The sequence below is a fragment of the Staurois parvus genome, unplaced genomic scaffold (assembly GCF_062004578.1).
Source record: "Staurois parvus isolate SC_StPar_1 unplaced genomic scaffold, SC_StPar_1.0 ptg000017l, whole genome shotgun sequence".
Taxonomy (NCBI): Eukaryota; Metazoa; Chordata; class Amphibia; order Anura; family Ranidae; genus Staurois; species Staurois parvus.
Window position 1 is genome coordinate 2,087,150 of NW_028317813.1, and position 26,839 is coordinate 2,113,988.

The 26,839-nt window shown below is 38.3% G+C and overlaps 1 protein-coding gene across 1 annotated transcript in view; it reads right to left on the reverse strand.

Moving 5' to 3' along the window:
• Window positions 1-17,250: 17,250 nt before the first annotated feature.
• The window catches only part of SIAH3 (siah E3 ubiquitin protein ligase family member 3), a 103,345-nt gene continuing 93,756 nt past the window's right edge, over window positions 17,251-26,839 (reverse strand). Inside the window, exon 2 of the mRNA XM_089678814.1 lies at window positions 17,251-21,057. Within this exon, the coding sequence (XP_089534940.1) occupies window positions 20,470-21,057 (588 nt within the window). The 3' untranslated portion in view covers window positions 17,251-20,469. The remainder of the gene's footprint in view (window positions 21,058-26,839) is intronic.

The following is a 26,839-nucleotide window of genomic DNA, read 5'->3' on the forward strand; positions in this document are numbered from 1 at the left end:
TGAAGTGTGGGAGGAAACCAGAGTACCTGGAGGAAACCCATGCAGGTACAGGGAGAACATGCAAACTCCAAGCAGGTGGTGCTGTGGTTGGGATACAAACCAACAACCCTAGTACTGCCAGGTGGAAATGCTAACTATTTAGCCACTGTGCTGCCCCAGTATATTATATTTTCCCTGGCAGCTGAGTCCCTGTAAGTCCACAGGAACCTAGGTAGCAAGTAATCAAATGTGGTTTTGGACTGCAATCCTTAAACAGAAAGGTTGCCCTGGCTGGTAGATAGGGTTAGCACACTATGCTGTTATAACCATACCTATATGGGTCAGCAGTGTGCTGTTTGCTAAAGGTGAACGCACCCTTTAAAGGCTGCCTGGGTAGATGCCTAGTTACATAGTTAATCTGGCTGAAAAAAGACAAAAGTGCATCCAGTTCAACCATAAAAAAAAGTTATAATCCTACACCCACAGTTGATCCAGAGGAAGGCAAAAAACCCAGCAAAGCATGATCCAATTTGCTCCTGCAGGGAAAAAAAAATCCTTCCTGATCCCCCGAGAGGCAATCGGATATTCCCTGGATCAACTTTACCTATAAATGTTAGTATCCAGTTATATTCTGTGTATCTAAGAAATAATCCAGGCCTTTTTTAAAGCAATCCACTGAGCTGGCCAGAACCAACTCTTGAGGGAGTCTATTCCACATTTTCACAGCTCTCACTGTAAAGAAACCTTTCCGTGTTTGGAGATTAAATTTCTTTTCGTAAAAAAGGTTATTCCCTGGATCAACTTTATCTGTAAATGTTAGTAACCAGTTACACAGAATATAACTGGTTACTAACAGTCCACATTTGACCACTTGCCGCAGGGTCACAGTATATTTACTGTGCCCGAGCAGCAGTTGTAGGCTCAGCAAAATAAATAAACTCTGCAAGCTTGCTTCCGGGTCTGGGGCATGCATGAGTACGCCTGCTGCTGACCCGCACTGTGGTTTGACATGTCGCAATTTTGTCAGCAGGCTAATGATTTATGGCCGAGACCTGCTGATTGTCTGTGTCAAGTCTGTGTCCAATCACAGCACAGAGTCCTGTGTTTACAAACAACACAGGGCTCTGCACACAGCACCGATCTGGCTGTTTTTTCTCCATGAAAAGCAGGGAGAAAAAACAACTAGATCTGTAAGTAAAAGCAACACATATTACACACATTACATATTGTTAAGCACACAGTTAACCCTTTGATTATCCCGAGATGTTAACCCCATTCCCAGCCAGTGTCAGTACTGTGACAGCGTACAAAATTATACCTGATCACTGTATTAGTGCCACTACTGTAGTCAGTGTCAGTTAGTGTATCTCCCAACCAGCATTATCTAGTGCCAGATTGCCCACCACACTATCAAAGTCCCATTATAAGCTGCTAATCATCACCATTATCAGTATAGCTTCATAACTGCATACATTCCAGAACATATACCATAGTTTGTAGATGCTATAACTCCCACACAAACCAATGAATATACATTTATTGAGGGGTTTTTTTTGGCCTACATTTATGAAGAAATTAGATTTTTATTATTGGATATGTTTTATAACAGAAAGTAGAAAATTTTCGGTTTTTTTCGAAATGTTTGTTTTTCATAAATTTCTGTCCCACTGCTCTGGTCACATAGCAAAGCTGATGCTACTGCTGCATGTGAGGTATGTGAGTGGATAATGGGGGATGGGTTCAATATTGGAGGGGAGAGACTGGGTCTGTACTGGAGGGAATGGTTATACTGAGAAGGTGTCCGTTCTGAAAAGGGGCTGAGTGAGGGGGTCTGTATTAAAAGTGTGGGCTGTGAGTGGTGCCTGAGCTGGGGACAGGGGCGGACTGACCATTTGGAAACTCGGGCACTGTTTGAGGGCTGGGGTCAGTAGGGGGCCCCATGAGATGCCCCTGGTACCCCATGAGATGCCCCTGGTTTTTCATAGGCTTTTTTGAGTTTGGGCAAGGACACAGGGGCCTCATAATCCCTTATTGCCCGGGGGCCCCATGAGTTGTCAGTCCGCCTCTGGCTGGGGAAATCTGTACATAGGGGTTGCAGCCCATAAAAACAGATGTCCTTGCTAAAACTACCAGAAATAAAGCCTTTTTAAAACTAAAATAAGTCAAATAATAACAGAAGGGGATCCTTCTGCTGTCTGTTAGCAAATGTAATTGTAAAAGAATAAAAGGTGCCAACACCTAAAGACACCCCTTTGTCCTGCTGATTCATGTAGTGTCAATTTTTGTGACGGGTTCACTATTCACGTTAAGCAATACAGTCTGGTATAGGACTGACACCAGCCTATAACTTGATTTGATTGCTGGTGTCAGTCCTAATCCAGACTGTGAAATTTCACTGCAAAGATTTCACTGACAGGTCTTGCTCTGGGGGCACTGGCAGGAAGAAGAGGGCAGAATTCTGGGGGAGGGGGGACCACTGAAGAAGAGGTAAGGAACTGCTTTGTGAAATATTGTTGCACAGGAAAAAGCAAGTACAACATATGTTTTATTTTAATTAAAAAAATTAGCCTTTATAATCTCTTTACATTTTCATGCATTGCAGTAGGCCCTGGCTGACTCAGATTTTTGCCCTTTCCCCTCAGTTCAATTTTGAAGGCAGTTTCAAGGAATTGCTGTACAAGAGGTTATCATCAAGACTCATGCATTTATGCCAATGTATATGACATACAGTTAAATAAAAAATATAGCTTATTTTCAGTGCGCAACTTTTTTAGGCTATTTCATACTGAGGTGGATCTCATTTATATGTTTATCCAAAAACATTCAAATGACTAATTATTTTTTATAAAATACGAAACTGCATGTGCCTGGATTTCATATTTAAGTATAATTATTTTTTTTGTTTATGTTGACAGCAAGGTCAGCAGCAAATGTACCAGCATTTGTTTTTGTGCACCTTGGAGAAATCTGTCTCGCTGATCCCTTAACACTGAAACAATATTTCAAATGACTTTTATTGATTGATGCATTTTCCAATATTTGTTATATGTGTTTTGAAGGAAAAAGTGCATACAGAAACAGCAGTACTTTGGGACAGAACCTTTCTTTTCTCAGTCCAGTGCTGGTGCCATCTGTAAAATTGCCAGCTGTTAGAATAGGAATTGATATTGTTAACCTGCAGAAATACGGTAGGCTAAATCAGAAGCAAATTCGCAACAAAACAAAAATACAGACATGACTGTCCAGAGAAGAGCAACAAAGCTAATAAGGGGACTGGAGGACCTCAGTTATGAAGAACAGCTACAAACAATAAACTTTTTCTCTCCAGAGAAGAGACGCTTAAAGCAGTAGTAAACAAAGAAAAAAAAAAAAAGTCCCCTGCAAGGTAATGTCATAACGTGCTAGTATGCATCGCAAAGTACTGCATCGCATACTAGCACATTGTGTAAAACTTACCTTTAAATGAAGCCCTCCAGCGGTGCGCTGTCACCTCTGCAGAGGTTTCTATCTTCACCCAGTCCTTCCTCCAGGTTTGCGATCTCTGGCCTTCTGACAGGCCAAACCATGATGATGTCCCGACAGAGGGGTGGGTAGGGGGCGAAGACAAGGGGTGATTCAGAAAGGGGAAGTTCCTTCACCTGTTCTCTGAGAAAGAAAGCCCTGATCATATCAAAAATAATTTAAAGTGTTACTAAACCCACAACAGTAAAATCAGTCTGTATATGAAGCAAATTATGCTAGTTATACTCACTGTGCATTGTGCAAAAAGGTTGTTTGAACCTGTCTTCTCTGCTCCTCCTCTTGTTCAAATGTTCATGTCTTGTCTCCTGATAAGACAGACTGAACCTATAGCCATTCTGCACATGCTCAGTGTAGTGTATACTGCTAGAGAGGTTTTTTTTTTCTTGGGAGAGTGCATGTGATCAGCACAAGGCCAATCAGCACTGTCCAGACAGAGGTCAGGGTTTAACATCCTCCTAGAGCAGAAAGAAAACTCCTCCTACAAGCACTAACCAGTGCTCTGCTGGACACTGATGGAAGTCACACAACTGTTATATATTGCTGATGAGAAAAGGTATTTAGCAGTTTATATTTACTAAAATAATTGCACTTCCATATTCTGTGTACTGTGGGAAACCAGATATAGTGAATGTAACACTTTAAAGGCTTTAATTCCCCATGCATTCCAGCACCTCCAGCACATTACATACCACTCCTCCTTGTTCAAATGGTTGTTCCTATCCCCCTCTATACATGGAGGCCATGCACAGTTTATCGGAAAAAACTCCATAGTAGCAGATCCCCCTCTGTCTTGCCCTAATGGCAGGATGTTAGACGTCTACCCCCAACAAACACTCTGGCTCATTCAGACACCACATTTATGTAAAGCTGAGAGAGGCTAAGCTCAGCTGTTGCTGCTACAGAGGGTGCTCACTGGTTGAATGAGCCAGAGCAGATGATGGGGGTGCACTTCTAATGTCCGGCCTTCCTGCCTTTAAACATATAGAGCCACATTGGTGTGGCTTCCATTCTGTAATGTCCACATTAGCATTGTGGTTTCAGCAAGACTAATCAACATATAACTTCTTATTTACTTTTGAATTTACATAGATTTAAGCATTATAAAATAAGAGGAAAGTGCAACAGCATAGTGTAAAATCCTCAATAAAATGATATTTTATTCATCTATTATACTCGCAGAAACACTAGATGTACACGCATATCACAAATATTCCATGAAATCCAAAAGATCTTGGACCAGACCTAGGTGTCTGACCATCAAGGCTTGACCGCTAACATAAACACAAACTCAGTGTGGCATCCTGTCTTACCAGGGGTGGACTAACAACTCATGGGGCCCCCAGGCAATAGGGGATCATGGGGCCCCTGTGTCCTTGCCCAAACTCAAAAAATTCTATGAAAAAGGTACCAGGGGCATCTCATGGGGCCCCCTACTGACCCCGGGCCCTCGGGCAGTGCCCGAGTTTCCAAATGGTCAGTCCGCCCCTGTGTCTTACACATTTTATTGAGGACTGTACAGTATGCCGGTGCACTCTCTACTTATTTTATAGAGTTTACTAAGGATTTTCCCATTCTGGAGAAAGTAGATCCTTTTTCATATTCAGTTGCTCTGAGGGAAACATTTTTTCCTTGGTAACACTGATTGTAACATTTATATCTTTTCTACTCCTGAACACAGATGGTTATTGTTTGATAGATTTGAGAATATGTAATAATTATCAGTATTCATGAGTTGTTTTATTTGGATTTGGAAATGTTAAAAGAATTAAGTCTTGAACATAATTTTTTTTTATCTAATTCAATTGGGGATGATCTTCTTTATCCTTCTCCTCTTATCCTGATTCGTGATGTAATTCAGTTAAAAAGGTTTTCGTAGTAATAAAGAGATTGTGTAAGGACACAAATAAAAAACATTCTCAGCAGAAATGAAATAATTTGTTGGTTGTTTATTGAGCCTTTCAGTCTCTGGCATCAAATTCTGCAAGGTGGCAGGAGGCTGTAGAACAGCAGTGTAGTCTATAGAGACACATGTCATATAGAGGATTGCCAGTGTTTTTGAACTGGAGAGGGAACAGATTACATAAAGCCTGTTAAAGTAAACCTTTACATTCCCCAAGCATGTCAAAATAATGGTCCCTTCATTATCCATTCTATCAGTTTTTCGGAATACCCCTTTTTTTCTCAAAACATTCAGTTTGAAGAGCAAACAGATATGATGACATATTTATGTCAAACGTCGATGGCTAATCCCTCATCTCCATCTCTAATCACTCCTCCAGGTCCCTGTTGTATGCAGACAGCAAACATGATTATCATAGAATAGGATTTATAGCTATCTGAAAATTATTTGTGAAAACTAATAGTATGAGGGGCACTATAACAAGGATCGATATTCAGCCATAATGGGTTTTTTTATAGAACTCTATGCAGATATCACCCTCACTTTGAAGAGGGGGACATTCAAGTGGTACAATGTTAAGACCCCTGTTGTTTGATGCAAATTGTAATTGGTACTGATGTTATTTCAGAAATGAAGAATGCATTGATGGGAAAAAAAAATCTCTTTGAGTATTGAATACTGATGTGCAATATTTGGTGCTGAGACACACCAACCACCTCAACCCTTTAATAAGACATTTCTTTTTATACTTTATTAAAGTCTAGATTATGGTGTCCAATGGAGGAATAACTGGATCTTGGGATGTAGTATGGAGCACTTTTTAACATTGGTTCACTCCCTGGTCAGCTCTCGATTATTGCAACTCGCTACTTATTGGATTACCTTCACAAAGGCTATCCCCCCTCAGTCCATCCTGAATATTTGTTCCTCTCAAGACCTCCTTCTCTCTAGCTCCTTTGTCACTTCCTCCCATGCTCACCTCCAGGACTTCTTCCAAACCTCTCACATCCTCTGGAACTCCCTACCCCAATCTGTCCGACTGTCTCCTACTCTGTCAACTTTTAAACAATCCCTGAAAATCCATCTCATCAGAGAGGCCTATCCTATCCCTACCTAAGAACTGTACTTTTATTTTCTCCATCAGCTCATGCCCCGCAGATATTACCGATTGTATAACTTGACCCTGCCTTTTGGATAGTAAACTCTAACAAGCAGAGCCCTCTGATTCATACTGTGCTAAATTGTATGGTAATTGTACTGTCTGCCCTTACGTTGTAAAGCGCTGCGTAAATTGTTGGCTCTATATAAATCCTGTATAATAATAGTTACATAGTTACATAGTTAGTCTGCTCAAAAAAAGACACAAGTCCATCTAGTTCAATCAATAAAAAGGAAAAAAATATTTATAAAATCCTATACACACAATCCTAAAATCACATTTGATTCAGTGGAAGGCAAAAAAAACCCACAGCAAAGCATGATCCAATTTGCTCCAGCAGGGGAAAAAATCCTTCCTGATCCCCTGTGAGGCCATTGGATATTCCCTGGATCAACTTTAGCTATAAATGTTAGTATCCTGTTATATTATGTGCATTTTGGAAAGAATCTAGGCCTTTTTTAAAGCATTCTACTGAGCTGGTAAAAACAGGCTCTTGAGTGAGTCTATTCCACATTTTCACAGCTCTTACTGTGAAGAAATCTTTCTGTATTTAGAGATTAAGACTACTCTTACATGTCTAGACTACTCTCTGAAAACGATCTTTTAGCCAGTTTTCTCTCCATTTACATACAGATTTTTCCAAGCCTGTAGACTTTACCTTACACATTAGCCATGTGTGGGGAACTGCGCCAAACGCTTTTGCAATATCCAAGTATACCAGGTCCACCATCTTTGTCTAAGATGTTGCTCACCTCCTCATAAAAAGAAATCAGATTTGTTTGGCAACTTCTGTCTTTCATGAATCCATGTTGTCTGTTGCTTGAAATAATTTTTTCCAGCAAGGAATCTATGTGGTCTTTTATTAAGCTTTCCGGTATCTTTCCAACTATAGAAGTTAACCACTTTCCCTCCAGAGGATTTACTCCCCTTCCTGACCATGCCATTATTTGCGATACGGCACTGCATTACTTTAACTGACAATTGCGCAGTCATACAACACCCAAATTAAATTTACATCATTTTTTTCCCACAAATAGAGCTTTTTTTCGGTGATATTTGATTGACTCTGTGGTTTTAATTTTTTGTGCTATAAACAAATAAAGACCGACAATTTTGAAAAAAAAAAACAATATTTTTTAATTTTTGTTATTACACATGTCCAGTAAAAAATTTTTAAAAATCAAATTTAATCAAAAAAGTTAGGCCAAAATGTATTCTTCTACATGTCTTTGCTAAAAAAAATCCCAATACATGTAAATTAATTGGTTTACGTGAAAGTTATAGCATTTACAAATGGCGGTATATATACTGGCTAAAAAACACTTAGCGTAGCGCTTAAGCCAATTGTCAATATAGAATAATAGTGTCCAAATCCCCACTAAAGTAGGATAATTATAAATCAGTATAATACATTACATACAGTCTGTATAAAACTCCACATGATCCAGTGGTAATGGTGCTAAGTGAGCCAAAAACCAGAAGGAGAGAGAGAATCTGTCACCTTTCACCCAATCATTTGGCCTCTTACTGGAAAATTTGACCACCTAAAGGATTGGTCAAATAACGCAGATATCAATCCCAGCAGATGAGTCCAGGACTCCCAAATAAATCTCCCAAGAAATCCAGATGATATAAAGACTTCCCTCTAAGCATTGAGGTCTAGAATGGCAAAAACATTAATAAAACTATAGCCTTCTTCACATATGCAGCAAAGAATATGCTGTCCTTTTAATTGGTAATCTGCCAAGCTTGATAACAGAGTGTCCTGTTTCCATTTCACAGATTGCCGATTAAAAGGACTGCATATTTTCAGCTGCATATGTGAAGAATTTATGTGAACATGTTTTTTAGTTTGTTTATTTCTGCCTATTAATTGTGTTAGATGCTATTTTTATTTGTAAATTCCCAAGTGCAGGTTTTCTGTATAATTATTATATGTATATATACTGGAATTTTATATTTTTACTAGTAATGGAGGTGATGAGTTACTGATAGTGGGACTGCAGGACTGCGGCAGGCATTCTGACACTGGAAACTGACATCCCCGGTGACACCAATACAGTGATCAGTGCTAATAAAAATCACTGACACTGTACTAATGGCACTGGGCAGGAAGGGATTAACATCTGGGGCGATCAAATGGTTAACTGTGTGCTGTGTGTTGTTTTACTGTGTGCTTTGTGTGTGCTTTACATTGTAAGCACTCTGCTTTGTATGGCTCTACTATGCAGAGTCATACAAAGCAGTGTGCAGGAGCTGTGAGCAGTGTGCAGGAGCTGACAGGGGAGAGATCTGTGTTCTCTCCCCCGTCAGTAACACTCGGTGATAGCTGGGTGCCGGTGGGGAATCACCGGCTGGGACCTGGTAACTGGCAGCCGAGGCTGCCAATGGCTGTGCAAAATAGGTGATTTTGCACAGCGGTGCCGCCCCGTAACAGTATTTCTGCTATATGGTGGCACAGAAGCGGTTAAACTAACAGGTCTATAGTTATTTGGTAAAGACTTTGACCCCTTTTTAAATATAGGCACCACATTGGCCTTACCCCAATCCAGTGGTACTATACCAGTCATTAAAGAGTCCCTAAAATTAGAAACTATGGCTTTGAAATGACAGAGCTCAATTCTTTTAGGACCCATGGGTATATGCCATCCGGTCCAGGTGCTTTATTCACCTTTATTCTGTGTAAATATTTCTGGACCATCTCAATTTTAAGCCATTGTGGATCATTTGGAGCTGTATCAATATCATCCCCATTATGGGCATGAGCTCCCCCATGCTCCTCTGTATACACAGAACCAAAGAAGGTACTTAATAAATTTGCCTTCTCTTTGTTCCCAGTCACCCACTCTAGATTATTTTGTAAAGGGCCTACATGCTCAGACCGGAACTTTTTACTATTAATATATTTGAAGAATTTTTGAGGGTTTGCCCTGCTATCTTTTGCAAACTGTAGCTCATTTTGAATTTTTGCGACCCTGATTTCCTTTTATACATATTTTATTATATTCCTTGTAACAATTAAACAATAATAGCGTTCCTTCATTTTTATATTTATTTAAAGCTCTACTATAATAAGCTCTACTTATTATCTATAGGCCGTGAGCCACATAAGTTTTATTTTTAGCCTTTTAAAAGTATTGCTCATGGGAATATATTTTGCAGTGTGTTCACATACAGTCTTTTTGAAGAATTCCCATTTCTGTTCTGTGTTCATCTATGCCAATATTCCCTCCTAGTGTAAGTCTTGAAAAGCAGCTCTCAACCTTGGCAAATTTGTTCTTTTAACATTGAGTGTTTTTATTTTTCCCGTATGTGCTTGTTGTGTACAGCTAACAATAAATGAAATCATGTTATGGTCACTGCTACCCAGATGTTCTTTTATATGAACATTAGTAATAAGCTCTGCCTGGTTTGAGATTACCAGGTCCAGCAGAGCATCATTCCTAGTTGGGGCCTTTATGAACTGTACCATAAAATTGTCATGTAGTAGGTTTAAACTTTTGCCCTTTATCTGTTCCTGCAGTACCATTACTCCATTCAATTTCTGGGTGGTTAAAATCCCCCATAATTATTAGCTATGTGCCAGCCCTTGAAGCCCTTTCGATCTGTGCAAGGAGCTGAGTCTCCACCTCCTCATTACCACTGGAAGGTCCATAACAAACTCCAATGATTACCTTTGTAGTATGCACCCCCATGTGCAGTTCTACCCATGATGCTTCAGCCTCATCACACTCTCCATCAACTAGGTCCTCTTTCACACTTGCTTTGAGGTCACTTCTCACATAACGACTGACACAACCACATTTCCATTCTACCCTGTCTATCTGAAAGCATAGCCAGGAATATTAAGAGCCCAGTCATGTGAAGAATGAAGCCAAGATTCAGCAATACCAATTAAATCATAATCCTCTTCATGCACCAAAGCTTCCAACATATTTTGTTTGGCAGACTTCTGGCATTGGTGAACAAACACTTTAATTCATTGTCACATTTTGCACACTGATTCTGCATATTTTTTATTTTACTGCAAAAAGTACCATTTCCAATGGTTGATTGTAACATGGGAACCTTCTTATTACCTTACCATAGCACTCCCCATCTTTCCCCATTCCACCCGCCAAGAGAGACTGACCACTGTCTGACCTGTCTGACCCATTTTAATCTAATTCTCTCTCCCCCCTAAATCCTAGTTTAAATACTCCTCCAGCCGTCCTATAAACCTCTCCCCCAGCACAGCAGACCCCCTTCCATTTAGGTGGATAATAATAATGATAATTAGTTATACACCAGTAAGTTATTTATAAGGTACAAGGTCCTACAATATTAAAGGAAATGATTGCTTTAAATCTCTTTTTGATGAAATGTTTGTATATTTTCTAGTCACTTCTGTAATCATGCTTGGTGAAATTTAAAACTATATATATCCTATCACAGTCTTTCTGCTAGCATTCCTGCATGACCTCTTTACTTGACATTAGTCTCACCATCACTATCAGATTCAATTGTGGATGAGAGGAGAGAATAACAGTCTTCAATACAGCTTTCTACTCATTGATGCATTGTACTTGCTGATGTTTTGTTCTTCTAAATCTTTGTGATTTTATTTGTAGCAATAGGCAAAACTTTAACTACTTATTCCAAGGACTAAATCTGACCCAGGAAAATAAAGCAATGTCATTTCACAAAGCTTATGGTATGTCAGACTTAAAGTAGATGTAAACTCTGAGTTTGTTAAAGCATGGTATGTCATAATCAACTACCACATCTTTTTTCTGTATTTTTTTAAGCCTTTTTTCATCCTTTGTTTGATTTCAGTGTTGCTGATGTGCTGCTCCTCCTGTACACCACTTCCTGCAAACATGTGCTCACTCCTGTGATGGCTGCTTGATGTTTCTCAGGGTGGGCTTCATAGTGTCAAGAGTGGACCATGCATGGGTAATACATGGCAAAACAGTCATTTATTTTCTCCATTGGAAGCCAGGGTGACAGCATGACAATGTAGGAGCATAACTGACACACAGGCACAAAGTATGGTCATCCTATAACTAGAGGTGTTTGAAGAAGGACCTTCATGGAATGATTGCCTGGTATTATTTTAATAAAAGCTGCAGATTTAAAACTATTCAAAACTACTTTTGAAATTACATTATCATAGTAAAGTTTATATGAAAACTTAGTGGGTATACATAATCCTTTAATCCTATACAGTTATTACCTGCTTGGCTCCTAATTAGTTTACAGGTAAGAAAATTTATACATTTTACAAGAAAGAACAGAGTTGATTGCACCTCCAGAATTCATAAAGCAGAACTAAAGTCCATGATACTTGCCTTAGCTCCAACAGTCTGATGCCCGTGAGGTCCCTAGCCAACATCACCTCTCCATTTCATGTCTCTTCTGCAATAAACAGCAATTAAAAAAAGACTTTAAAGCATCAGTTTACTTTTTTGACAAAAATAATAAATGCCCATTTTTTTGCAGGTAAAAAAATGTGCATTTATTATTTTTGTCTGCAGGAGCCTGGAAAGCATTGCACCAGAGATCAGTAGATCACTGATGCCATGCAGCTCTCCTGCAGACCTGTCAGAATATCTGCTTGCTGTACAGGATGTATGAGCAAGCAGATATTCTGAGAGGATGCTTCAATGAACTACCCCAGTGCTCCACAGCACTATGGTAGTTCACTGAAAACTACAAGCGGCAACCGCTAAGGCTGTTGGGACTTGTAGGCACTCATTCACAGAACTCTGTGAATGAGTAACGCGGACGTGTGGGCAGAGCCCCGCACAGCTGCGCTGTTTTAAAATCTGACAGATAGTATGGGGAGACTTCTTCCCGTACTATCTGTCAGAGGGAGGGGAGTCGTGGCTGCAGCTATGGGAACATGTTACATGTTTCACCCTAAAAATGGGAGGAACATGTAACATGTTTGCAAAGGTGAACTTATCCTTTAATGGCATTTTTGTTTTTGTATGAAAGCCAGTTAAGGAAAACTGGAACTGTTAAGAATCAGTTGACTATTAGCAGTGTTCCTTAATGTCCTGTGAGAAAACCCCTATGAGTAATTAGTAGATCTTGTAAAATTTGTTTTGCAGACTTTACAGAAACAAGAGGATGGAAGCTGATGATGAAACAACCCTATTCCCGTACCAACTAACTGGCCTTAAATCAGAAATTTAATTGGTTGCTGTTTACTAGTCAGTTCTCTTTGCAATGCTTTATTAATTAAATGTAAAGTAATTGGATTAGGGTGAAACTGCCCCAAAACATCTGTTATCTTCTACAGATGTCTTTTAGGGGCACTTGATTAGGACTTGACTACCTTATTACATTTATCTTTCAATGACTGATTACCAAATACAGCCCTAGACTTTCCTAGACAGGGACAGAATAACCTGGAGATAATCAGATTATAACAATGACTTTGACACGTCATGTAGAGATAAGATTTATGTGACAAAGGCAGTGCAAAAGTATTGCCAGATGAACTGATACAAAGAAGAAGTCATACAGTCCTAACTACATAATAGTAGTGGGGTTCCAATCAATATGAAGCATAGAGATGGTAGCGTCCTGCTTCTCCAAACTAAAGCCAGCAATACATGCAGGGAACAGCTGAACTTTGATCCATGTACAACCAACCTATCAGTTTTTTCCCAAATGATTGATGCCATGGGCAACAGTGATCATTGTATTCTGCTGGTGATAATTGTATTGTGATCATTGTACTCTGCTGGTGGGGAAGGCTGCCTGCTGGCAGAATAAGGTGGTTCAGCAGGAGGCATTCCCCCATCAACATCAAAAATGGTCTGCATATGCACTACAAATGTGATCACTATAACTGATCCAGTTGTGGCAAGATAGCTGTAACTTACAGTCTCAGTAGAATTAGCAGACAGTGACTCCATCCAAATGACATCCTGCAGATCATAGAAAGCTTTAATCCAAAAACTTGTGCAGGTCATAACAGCTAAACATCAGATAGATAAAAAAAAAAATCAAAGTGTGTCTAGCTCCAGCAGAACCCAGTACATGTGATAAACAGAGGCTAAAGCATGAAGCAGAAGGATGGAACTAACTACATAGAGCATCCCCTAGTAACAGGGTGAAGTTGGGCAAAATTATTTAAAGTCAAACAAACAACAAGGCATTTGTAACTTGATAGGTTGTAACACTGTAGTGAAATTTTAGGCACCTGTAAATAAAATATACCTAATAGAAAAATGTGTATATATATATATATATATATATATATATATATATATATATATATATATATTTATTTATTTTAAAATAAGTACTTTTCATATAATATTATGGAGATATTTCAGCATATACAGAATATTTTAATGTGCAATAAATTTCAGCTCAGCTATATATCAGACTCAGCTGAGATCTCTGGAGAACAGGCATTAGACTTGGTAGATTTAACACCTTTATTGAATGCTAACATCTCTCCGTGCTGTTCAGCTTGTTGTATGCATCCTGCAAAATCTTCACTTCATTAACTACAGTGACTATTGCTACATAAAACCAAAACACGATCAGATAAAACACTGTTGCATCATCTAACTAAATACAATAACCAAATAATAATCCTGATGCAGATATGTTTGTCACTCTTAAACTGGCTGAAGTGAGTTAAGCAACTGTTTTATGGTAGACTAATGCAGTCATTATGAGAGATTTTCTGACTGTGTTTAAATAGTATAAATCCTGCCCATTAAAGGGTTCTGATTTTACACTTCTACAGTTTTTTGATTGGTCTATATTGTATGAGTGAGTGATGCTCTGCACTGGACAGTTATTTCTAAATAAACAGGCTAGGTTTGAAGGTCAAAAACACAAAAATAAATTGACATTGATATGTTTAACAGCCAACTTGCTTAAAATAACTGCAAAGTACAAACTGCTTCACCTTGTAGATGAACCCCAATGTAAGTGCATGAAAATGGAAAAATGTTTGCATTTTTCTATACATTATTGTGTAAATCCAGGGTTCTGTGGTAGAATATAAGTAATTGTGTACAATGTTGAGAAGACATGCAAGAATAAACTGAATGTATTTATTTTTTTGGCAAAACATCCATATAAATATAAACATTCATATTGGTTAACACTAAGACCAGCAAAAAAAAAAAGAAATCTATTTCTCTGCTTTATCAGCAGCTAAATATAAGTAAGCCTGTGTATGCAAATAATGGCCAACAATTGTTGGTTGCATTGTTTGGTTTCATTCTGCAAAATCTCACCTTTCTTCTTATAAAAAAGAAAAATTAAAATCTGAAGCTGAAAATACTAACCTACCGGTAATTGATTACTATTAGCTCATAGCAGACACCTTTTGGAATGCCCAGGTGCCCTGATATGTATATGTATTACAGTTATGCACCAATATTGAGACATAGGGGACAGGAGGTAGTGGGGCCATATTACTTCTCCCACCTACCAAGAAGGTATGGGTATATGTTAGAGCACACTAGGATTTCAGACATCTAGGGTGCTTACACTAAAATTGAATCTCACATGCAGGCACCTGGAGGTGCCTTCTATGGACTATGAGTAATGGAGTGTACAATTCAGGTTCTCTTTAAAGAACACCTGTTAAAGCAGATATACAGTTTACCATTGCTGACCTTTTTGTGAAATGCTTGTTGCTTTGTCGCCTTTGATTTCAGAAATTTCATTAGCTTATTTGTAGCAAGCATGAAGCAGTCATACTAAAGCCAGAACTCATGATTTGTGTACTTGTTCAGTGTCAATGGAAATGACTTCTAGAAGACAGAGGATCAGCGTGGCCCCAAATATTCTTATTTTCTTACGTTATTCTTACGTTTCCTTTATAATTGCCTGATATATAGTTATTCCCTACCTAGTACATACATGTGTAATGAATCTGAATCTCATGAGCCATGATCATAGACACGCTTTATACCCTTTAGCATGACCCTCTCCATAAAGTAGAAATATTCTACACATAAACTCCCTAACTAAGCCTACGTTATTTTAATTAGGCAAAGAGAAGTGGCTTATGCCAGAGGGCATGATGTACAGTGGGGCAAAAAAGTATTTAGTCAGCCACCAATTGTGCAAGTTCTCCCACTTAAAAAGATGAGAGAGGCCTGTAATTGGCATCATAGGTAGACCTCAAATATGAGAGACAAAATTAGAAAAAAAATCCAGACGATCACATTGGCTGATTTGTAGAGAATTTATTTGCAAATTATGGTGGAAAATAAGTATTTGGTCACCTACAAACAAGCAAGATTTCTGGCTCTCACAGACCTGTACCTTCTGCTTTAAGAGGCTCCTCTGTCCTGCACTCATTACCTGTATCAATGGCACCTGTTTGAACTTGTTATCAGTATAAAAGACACCTGTCTACAACCTCAAACAGTCACACTCCAAACTCCACTATGGTGAAGACCAAAGAGCTGTCAAAAGACACCAGAAATAAAATTGTAGACCTGCACCAGGCTGGGAAGACTGAATCTGCAATAGGCAAGCAGCTTGGTGTGAACAAATCAACTGCGGGAGCAATAATTAGAAAATGGAAGACATACAAGACTACTGATAATCTCCCTCGATCTGGGGCTCCACGCAAGATCTCACCGTGGGGTCAAAATGATCACAAAAACGGTGAGCAAAAATCCCAGGACCACACGGGGGTACTTAGTGAATGACCTGCAGAGAGCTGGGACCAACGTAACAAAGGCTACCATCAGTAACACACTACGCCGCCAGGGACTCAGATCCTGCAGTGCCAGACGTGTCCCCCTGCTTAAGCCAGTACATGTCCGGGCCCGTCTGAAGTTTGCTAGAGAGCATTTAGATGATCCAGAAGAGGACTGGGAGAATGTCATATGGTCAGATGAAACCAATATAGAACTGTTTGGTAGAAACACAACTCGTCGTGTTTGGAGGAGAGAGAATGCTCAGTTGCATCCAAAGAACGCCATACCTACTGTGAAGCATGGGGGTGGCAACATCATGCTTTGGGGCTGTTTCTCCGCAAAGGGACCAGGACGACTGATCCATGTTCAGGACAGAAATAATGGGGCCATGTATCGTGAGATTTTGAGTGCAAACCTCGTTCCATCAGCAAGGGCATTGAAGATGAAACGTGGCTGGGTCTTCCAACATGACAATGATCCCAAACATACCACCTGGGCAACGAAGGAGTGGCTTCATAAGAAGCATTTCAAGGTCCTGGAGTGGCCTAGCCAGTCTCCAGATCTCAACCCCATAGAAAACCTTTGGAGGGAGTTGAAAGTCCATGTTTCCCAGCGACAGCCCCAAAACATCACTGCTCTAGAGGAGATCTGCATGGAAGCATGGGCCAACATACCAGCAACAGTGTGTGCCAACCTTGTGAAGACTTACAGGAAATGTTTGACCTCTGTCATTGCCAACAAAGGATATATAACAAAGTATTGAGATTAACTTTTGATATTAACCAAATACTTATTTTCCACCATAATTTGCAAACAAATTCTTTCCAAATCAGCCAATGTGATTGTCTGGATTTGTTTTCTCATTTTGTCTCTCATAGTTGAGGTTGCACAATTGGTGGCTGACTAAATACTTTTTTGCCCCACTGTATGTACTATGTAGATAGATCGATAGATAGATAGATAGATAGATAGATAGATAAAAAAGAAGAAAAATAGCAATAAAACTACTTAGGCCATTGCATTTAAATACAAATATTTATTTTTGTACATTTTGTCAAAAGTATGCTTTTTTTTCTTAGATTCGCAAACTATACATACTGCTTAAAAAACTCATGTTGAGAATATCTGGGGACATTTAAAACAGAAACACACGTAGATCCATAGCTCCACTCCAGACTGTCCTGCAAATGTCCCTGTGTGCCGACCATCACAGTCCACCTTCAGTTTTCCTTGAAAACATGAAAATTCAGCCGCACTCCAATTAGCTCTTCTTGCAGTATTTTTAAGAATGAGTGCATTGATTGCATACAGTGATGTCTGCAACCCAAAATCAACTTTCTTTGATGTGTTTCACCACTCCTGGCTTGCTCACAAGACTAGGGGAAGTTCCCCTTTCCTTGTGAGCAAGCCAGGAGTGGTGAGACTTGTGAAGGAAGGCTGTTTTTGGATTGGAGACATTACTGTATGCAGTCAACGTACTGATTATTAAAAATACAGCAAGAAGAGCTAATTGGAGTGTGGCTGTTTTTTCCTATTTTCAGCGGGGACATTTAGAGTCATTTACCAAACTGGAAAATGTATGCTGCTGTAATTTTTTAAACTTGCGTGTCTGTTGTGAAGTTTCAGTCATTTAAAGCTGAACTCCAGATTTTTAAAAAAAAGTATCCTTGCAGTGTGGCCCCTTCCATCGCACTGCAAGGATTGAATGCTTGTTAAATCCAAGGTTATAGAAATAAGCTGCAATACTGAACTTAGTCCTCAATCTAGCAGGCTTCTACTTTGTTGTGCACCCAGTTCCCTGAAGCCTTTTCTCTTCTGTGCCCCGGTCACCTTCTAAAAAAGCCTTATTGTCCTTAGACAAAAGACTGGCTGCAAAGAAGGATATATATGTGCTAAAAAGTGAGTGATCATCTCTATGAAATGCAGCAGGTTTACGTGTATAATTATGGAGTAGTGGTCACTGGTTTTAGCAGTTTCAAAGTGGTTAGTGACTTTTCAAAGGGCTGTTTCTATGAAGTATTCTAGCTAAAAGCCAGACTGTAAGGAGTCCAGGAGGTTGATATTGGTGAGGTAGTAGTTCAGGTTAATCCAACCTTTCTCAACCTTTTTGCACTGGAGGTACCTTTGAAATTATTTTTACCCTTACATTTATTTTCAAGTCTCAGTGAACCCCTGCAAAAAATAATAATATTTTCAGCTTGCAGTCACTCTATTTAGTAAGTTGTACACATAATATTAAACTAAAAGCCAAAGAATGTGGTGTACATTTGACACCTAAGGTAGATCCTTATTAGCCCCCATATCTTGATGGCCAGTACAAAGGTGTCCCTATATTTTGGCGTTCAGTGGAAGAAGAAAGAGCTCTGTTAAATAAGTGGTTATAGGAAGGATACCCACAAAAAGAAACATTGGACCCTTAACCCTTAACTTTGCAGGTACCATCAGGCAGAAAATCAATACTCTACACTCATTGTTCATGGAACCTCTAGCAACTTCTGGAGGAAACCTAGGGTTTTCACAAAACCCTAGCTGAAAATGGTTGAGTTAACCTAATGAGAAAGACAGAGAAGATAATGCTGAGCAGAGTGTTTTCTACCTAATGGAGTGGATCATAATTGGAGGGTCTGGAAGTAATGCCAGGGATTTAGCAGCTGATTTAAATGGGATGGAAAATGATAGCGATGAGCATCAAAGTTGCCTTAACTGGGGAAGCTATAAACGTGATAGGCTAGGCATTGATCTGAACCTTTTCACTTTTATATTCTAGATTTGAGTATGAACAAATATGCTGCAAATGTTTTGAGAGCTAATTAATTTTTAAAAATACTATATATGCTTCATATCTTTCTTTTTAATAGCTAATAAGTGACCCAATGTATTATATGCAATACAAAATCACACCAGGTACATCCATTTTGAATAGCATTTTTCTGGTACTCAGACAGAAAGTGGCGCTATCAAGTATATGCACCTTTTTGCTATTGCGTTGTTAATTTAATAGAAAGCATATAGGCTGCTGATTTTCCACTGCTTAGCAATGGCAGTATGAATTTTTAAAAACTAAAAGTGATTTATGTACTGTTCCAGTCTACCCTAAACCATTCTAATTTTACCTGGATGTATAATCAAATCAATTTATCGGTTTAATTTTCTAGGTTATTTTTAACTAAAATACTGCCTGAATGAGCATGATCATTCCATTCACACATTGACTGCAGGTAATAACAAATAAAGGTAAATGGGGCTGAGGTTCTGTTTCAGGGAGGCAATCAGTCCCTCCAATGGTTAAATACCTCAACACAGCATGCACACCATTAAAGTATATGCAAATCCAAAACATTTTTCTTACATTTGGGTAGAATGTGCGAGGGTCAAAACCTATGTCTGCCCACTGAGGAGATTCATTCTCATTTATTGGCCCTGGTGAGCATTATGTCCATTACAGAAATTGACTTAAATCCAAATCTGTTCAGTTGATCCAGAAGCAGTCTAAAATGGGATGCTTCCCTGATTTGGATAGATCTCCTCTTACTTCTTGTTTTGTCTCTGGAACAGGAAATGAAAGGAAATCTCCCTGCCTGACAGGACAGAGCCAAAAAAATGGGTCTTAACCATTCCCAGTCTATCCAAAACAACAAAAAAAATTTGGCTTTACATACACATACTGTAGATAGTGAAAGAGTCTCTTCACTGCATTCTATATCACTGTTGTGCATAGCAATCATTTATGTTTATTTACTATACATTATTTTTCTATATTTAGGGAAAATACAAAGTAGATATTTAATCATGCTATCTGCAACAGCTCTATTTTGAGATTTCTTAAATGACCCCAGCATTTTTAAACATAAGTATATTTTATATCTAGCGGTTTTTTTTTTTAGCTCTTTGATATTTTAGGATTTTTTTAGGATCTTTATAACCTGGTAATGGTAATGTTAACACTACCTATTGGTAGAAATAGATAAAGATAAACATTTATATGAACATATACCTATACATGTAAACATACAGATCTCTGCACATTGTATCCTACTGACATTTTATTTATGCCATTAGTTCTTAATGAGTCAAGTCAAAAGTTGTCACAGAAACTAGACCTAAACACATTTAAAATAAATGTCCATTGTACATTTCTGCCTGAATGTGTTTTCTCATATGTACAAGCTCTAGAAAGGCCAGGGAGGTTAAAAAGCCCAAAAGTTTGAATGATCTATAGATCAGTGTCTTAAATATTACATTTCAGGTTGAGCAGCACAAAGTTTACTTGCAGATATTGCTATTCCGATAGCCAGACTTCCATTATCAGCAAAGAGCTGAGCCATTGAGGCATTGAGCATAAGGCAATCCCCATCAGTAATTACAGAGTCAACACAGTCTAAGACTGACCGAGGGCTGGATTCCCATGTCAGTTTTCTACGGTTCCTGTTTAGCTCCAGTTTATAGTTGAAATTCTCAGCCTGTGCTGGTGTACCGATCAACATCATTGTGGCAAAGAACTGTGGGTGTCCTTGATATTTTTCTTGCTTTCTGAGTACAAGTAAAAAGTGGTGCCCCAAACATGAATGTGCAATGATCCAGTCTACCGGAGCTGGAAGGTGCATGTCAGTAGCCAGAAAGACAATTTCTGTTCCATGCAGTATGTTAATTGTATGTGCGTGTGTTAAATGAGCAATAACAACCTCCAAATGACCTTCCCATTTGCAAGCGTACAAAGGACAAGTGCATGAAGTCAGCTGTGGGTCGCGGATGGTTTCATGGCACTGATGATGTGTGGTTTGGAGAGAGGAGTCTTCAGGGACTGCACATCTGTTTGGAGCATTCTAAAAGAGAAAGACGTTACTGTAGAAAATAGGCAATAACACTCAACTTTATGGAATCACTGAGCACAGAAGCAGTCAGACATAAAACAGAAAAATAATGATAATTGTTAGTCACTAGCAAACCAGCTCATACATCTCTCCTGGTCATAGTAAAAGTGAAACTGTGCAATAAAAATTCTGCTAATGTTCTGTTAGCTGCATAGCACATTAATTCACTATTTATTAGGAAAACATATGATGTATCTGGTATGTTTCCTCACCCTCTCTGTCTTTCAAGAAGGTACAGATCTAAACAGTTCAGAAGGATTTCCATCGCTATTGTATTTCTACATTTCATGTTTAATTTAATTGCTACTAGTAGAAGTACAAAAGCAACAGCATCAGAGAACATATTTCTAAAGAACAGATTGCAGTAGGCTCTAAAAAAAATCCTGTTAATACAGCAGTCTCTTATCCAACTAAACATAATACCATGTGCTTCATTGCCTCCTGCAGTCCTACGTTATACAGTCCATATAATCCTGATTTTTTTATTTAAACAGATTGCACTGATGTTCCCATCCAATGCAAAACACAAATGATGTTTGGTTCAGAATGACTCTTAAAGGGTATATAACACCCCCCTCCAAAAAAAAAAAATATATATATTGCAGCTTACTAGCTCTTAGATGTGGTGGTCGCATTGGTTTTCTTTCTTTTTTTTCAGGTATTTTTTCACCTGGTAATACTGCCAACAACACACTGCCTGTCCCTCCTGTCTATATCTATTTTCCATTATATCTTTGGAAAGAGCCATAGTTGTCAAACAGACTGCACTTCAAAGTGTCTGCTTTTTTCATCTCAGTTACATGGTGGATTGAAGGGACTAGTAATTTACAAAAGAGAGATAACATTGTTCATATTGTCTTTTTTATCTCAAAGGACACTGTGTATCTGGTAGGATCAACAAGTATTTTCTATATTGCCAAACATGTTCTTAGTCTGAAAAAAAAAAGGAAACTTAGGCTGGCCAGAGAAGGAGTAAATTTATTTCCTGCAACCACGGTCCTGCACAGACACTGTTGGAAATCTGTCCAGCAAAGCCATTCTGTTCTACCAGTGGTGGACCGTGGAAGCCATCCCAATCGGGAAAACACAGTGATTATTGTTAGCGGCTAGCCACTAGCAATATTCACATGTAAAGTGTGTAGATTAATAAACTTGGGCACATTCAGCTTGCCCATACAAGGTTCAAATTTCAGTGGTTTCCTGCTGAACCTGCCAAGAATGCAGCCACCACATTTAAGGACTTGTAAGCTGCAATATTTTACATTTTGTTTTGGGGCTTAGATACACATTACAATCTGATTTGGAAACCCATATGATGACCATGTTGAACAGAGCTCAAAACATGTAATAGTGCTGTTATGTTTCACACATATTACTGAATTCTACTACTGCCATAGCTTGAGTAATTGGTTATGTTTGGTGATTCACAAGTATCTATGAAATTAAAAAAAATCTGATCTGGTTGATTCACAGATAGTAGATATCCAGAAACTTCAGCCAATCTGCCCTGCAGTAAAATGACAAGTCTTAAGGCACCAACAGAGCATGGCAGCTTCATCAGAATTGCACACTGCAGAACCATAATGAATGTCTGTTAGATCAGCAGTCGCTAATCTTTCGGACCTCATGGACCACTAAATTCATAATTTTAAATCCCGCGGACCACTAATATGAATTTTTTAAAAAGATGAATACATTTGTAAAATAATGATGAGAGAACTTCCATTTTATTAATATGAAATGCACCTATTTAATATAACAAAATTATAAATGCTTATTTAATTATAACAAAATCATAAATGCTTATTTAATCATAACAAAATATTTAAATGTTTTTTAATTGTAACAAAATTATTAAAGTTAGTTTAATTATTACAAAATAATTGAAGCTTATTTAAGTATTACACATTTTTAGTGTGATATTTCTTCCTGCTTGTTTGAAATACATTTATGGATTATTGGCTCCAATGACGTTACGGCAAGTTGGAGAGTAATTTTTATTTCAAGCCGAGACCAGTACCGACAATACTGAAGCATAAGGCTCGGCAATGATTGCCTCATGCAACTTATGACTACCCTGATGTCACGCTGCGCCTCTCTTGTTTCCCCCTTTCTACTGCAGTTTGTGAATTTAGTGCAATAGAAAAGTGAAAATTGTCATTCAGAATATAAGAATTTCTTACAATATTATTTTTGTTTTATTATTAATAAAACATAATAAATACAAATAATGTCCAGATTTTTCTGCGGGCATCCAACATTTTTTTGAGGACCACCAGTAGTCCATGGATCATCAATTGGCGACCTCTGTGTTAGATTCATAAATCTAGTGGGTGAAGGCATGGAATGAAGAAGAAATTACATTAAATATAAAATCTTGATAGCATTTTCAATAAAGAAGAGTGCAGGACAGACCATATAAACATCTTTTTTTTTTAATATAAATTGAATAAAGAGGAGGGAGTCTTTCAATAAATAAAGTATTTATAAAATGTTATAGGATTCTTTTACCAGTTCACTGTGAGCAGTGGATAGCAGTTTACGTATTCTCTCATTTCTAGCAAGCAATGATCTGTGAAAGACTCCAGTACCTATCAGCAGTGAGAAGCACCACTGAAGTAACAAGCCAGTTCTAAAAGTTTTAGGATCTTGTGCCAACATGGCTGGCAGTCCCATAACACCAGATCAGCTTGTGATTCCAAAGATTCAAACCATTTGAAAAGGATTTCAATAAAAATTCGTAAACATTCACTTTTTGTCTGTTAGCTCTTACATGCCCAAGGATCATCATAATCTTCATGACCAAATTTTGGTACGTACCAGTTTACTCAACAATAAAATTTTAACTGCTTTGCATATGAAGCTTATTTTCAAACCATTTTTATAGCACATATTGGTCCTTGTTTTTTAAAAATACCATATATATATATATATATATATATACACACACACTCATCGGGTTACATACGCTAGTACCGGATTGGTTTGCCTTCAGAACTGCCTTATTTCATCATGACATAGATTCAACAAGGTGTTGGAAACACTCCTCAGAGATTTTGGTCCATGTTGACATGATAGCATTATGCAGTTGCTACAGATTTGTCGCCTGCACATCCATGATGCGAATCTCCCGATCCACCACATCCCAAAGGTGCTCTATTGGATTGATATTTGGTGACTGTGGACGACATTGGAGTACAGTGAACTCATTGTCATGTTCAAGAAACCAGTTTGAGATGATTTGAGCTTTGTGACAGCTCAGAAGATGGGTACACTGTAGTCATAAAGTGATGAACATGGTCAGAAACAATACTCAGGTAGGCCGTGGCATTTAAACGATGCTCAATTGGTACTGAGGGGCCCAAATTGTGCCAAGAAAATATCCCCCACACCATTACACCACCACCACCAACTGGGGATACAAGGCAGGATGGATCCATGCTTTCATGTTGTTTACACCAAATTCTGACCCTACTATCTGAATGTTGCAGCTGAAATTAAGACTCATCAGACCAACGTTTTTCCAATCTTCTATTGTCCAATTTTTGAGTCTGTGTGAATTGTAACCTCCATTTCCTGTTTTTAGCTGACAGGACTGCCACTCGTTGTGGTCTTCTGCTGCTGTAGCCCAACATGTTGTGCATTCAGAGATGGTATTCTGCATACCTTGGTTGTAACGAGTGATTACTTGAGTTACTGTTGCCTTTCTATAATCTCAAACCAGTCTGCCCATTCTCTTCTGACCTCTGACATCAACAAAGCATTTTCGTCCCCACAACTGTTCCTCACTGGATATTTTTTATTTTTTTGACCTGTCTCTGTAAACCCTAGAAATGGTTGTGCGTGAAAATCCCAGTAGATCAGCAGTTTTTGAAATACTCAGACAAGCCTGTCTGGTACCAACAACAATGTCTCATTCAAAGTCACTTAAATCCCCTTTCTTCCCTATTCTGATGCTCGGTTTGAACTGCAGCAAATTATCTTCCCCATGTCTAGATGCCGAAATGCATTGAGTTGCTGCCCTGTGATTGGCTGATTAGGAATTTGTGTTACCAAGCAACTGAACAGGTGTACCTATTAAAAAGGCCGGTAAGTATAATATATATATATATATATATATATATATATATATATATATATATATATATACACACACATATAAATACAAAACTGGTTTAGAGGCACTCAGAGGTCTTGCAGAGGAGGAAGATCGCAAAAACAGTGGTGTTTTTAATGTTGTTTTTGATGAAGCTTAGTCCATCTTTCTCAAGACGGAGGAGGACTGAGCTTCATTGAAACATTGACAATAAAAACACTGCTGTTTTTGATCTTCCTCCTCTGCAAGACCTGTAAGTGCCTCTAAACCAGTTTTGGATTTATATGGATTTCTTTGTGGGTGAGCACCTTGGCATTAATGTCAAACCTAGAGTTCCGTGGCTGCCCTTGGAACTCTCTCTCTCTCTCTCTCTCTCTCTCTATCTTTCTCTCTCTATAATAAACAGAGAAATTGACAACAATTGGAAACATTTTTATTATGATTTGTTTAATGTGTAATATATTTTGTATATTTAATTCTTGTCCAGATATTTTCAATTAATTGTTTTCTCCTATTTATCCTGACTATGTATTCAGGATAAATACCTCAAATATGCATAGGTTTTGATACATGCGTAATCCAGTGCTTTATTTGGGATTTCTACACATTAAGCAATTTCCAGTATTGTGCTGGCTGTAATTCCCCAATCATTAAAACAGAAAAATACAACTAATAAATTTGTCTCAGTGAAAACATTAGCCTATTAACCAACTAATCAGCTTAACAACTCACTTACTAACTAGCTAACCTAATATTTATTTTAAGCTTTTTTTTTCTTCTAAAGTTTAGCACACTTTTACTGTGACTGTCATACAGACCTCCTCCTCTTCTCACAGTAGCTGCTGTAATTGAAAGGAGATGCAATGTGACAGGCGGGTTACACGTATTCCTACTCTAATCTCTAGTTAATCATGGTAATCACATGATTGGTATCCATTTTAAGTGAACCATTCGCATAATCGGTAACTACCCACTCACTGCACGTGCATAGAAGTAAAATAATTAATGGGCACTAAGAGATACAATGAGGGGGCCAGAAGCATGTGACTCATTTCCTATTTTCTATGATAGCTCTGGTGCATAGCATTTGACCACCAAACACCCAAAGCTATCATAACAGGGCAGAAAAAGCTACATCTCTATGACATATCAAAGTCATGACCTGGAGCTTACACAAGGCAGTTGCTGGCATTTGCATTAGATTAACCTGTTGCTTTGAATGGTAAAATACAGACTCGCTTTAACATATAATTACCTTCAGTCCTAAAATGTAACCTAACTGTAAAGCGGGCCTAATACTAGCCTTGAAGGATTAAAGGATTCAAACAATTTACTGGCATAATACAATCACAGATCCATTCAGGTTTGACTCTACAAAGAGCACAACAGAATATACATATATATATATATATATATATATATATGTACACACACAGTGTATGTGTATGTATATATAAATAAAACAATAAAACACAACACACACGTAAAAAAACACATCATATTATCCTAAGTATTTAACTTAGTGAATTAAAAGCTGCACCACCCGAGGACAAACAATGGTTTATATATAATTTTTGACCAAGTCCTAACAACCAAACCTCTACTTTTGCATACCCACCCGTGTCTTCCTTTAGAAGC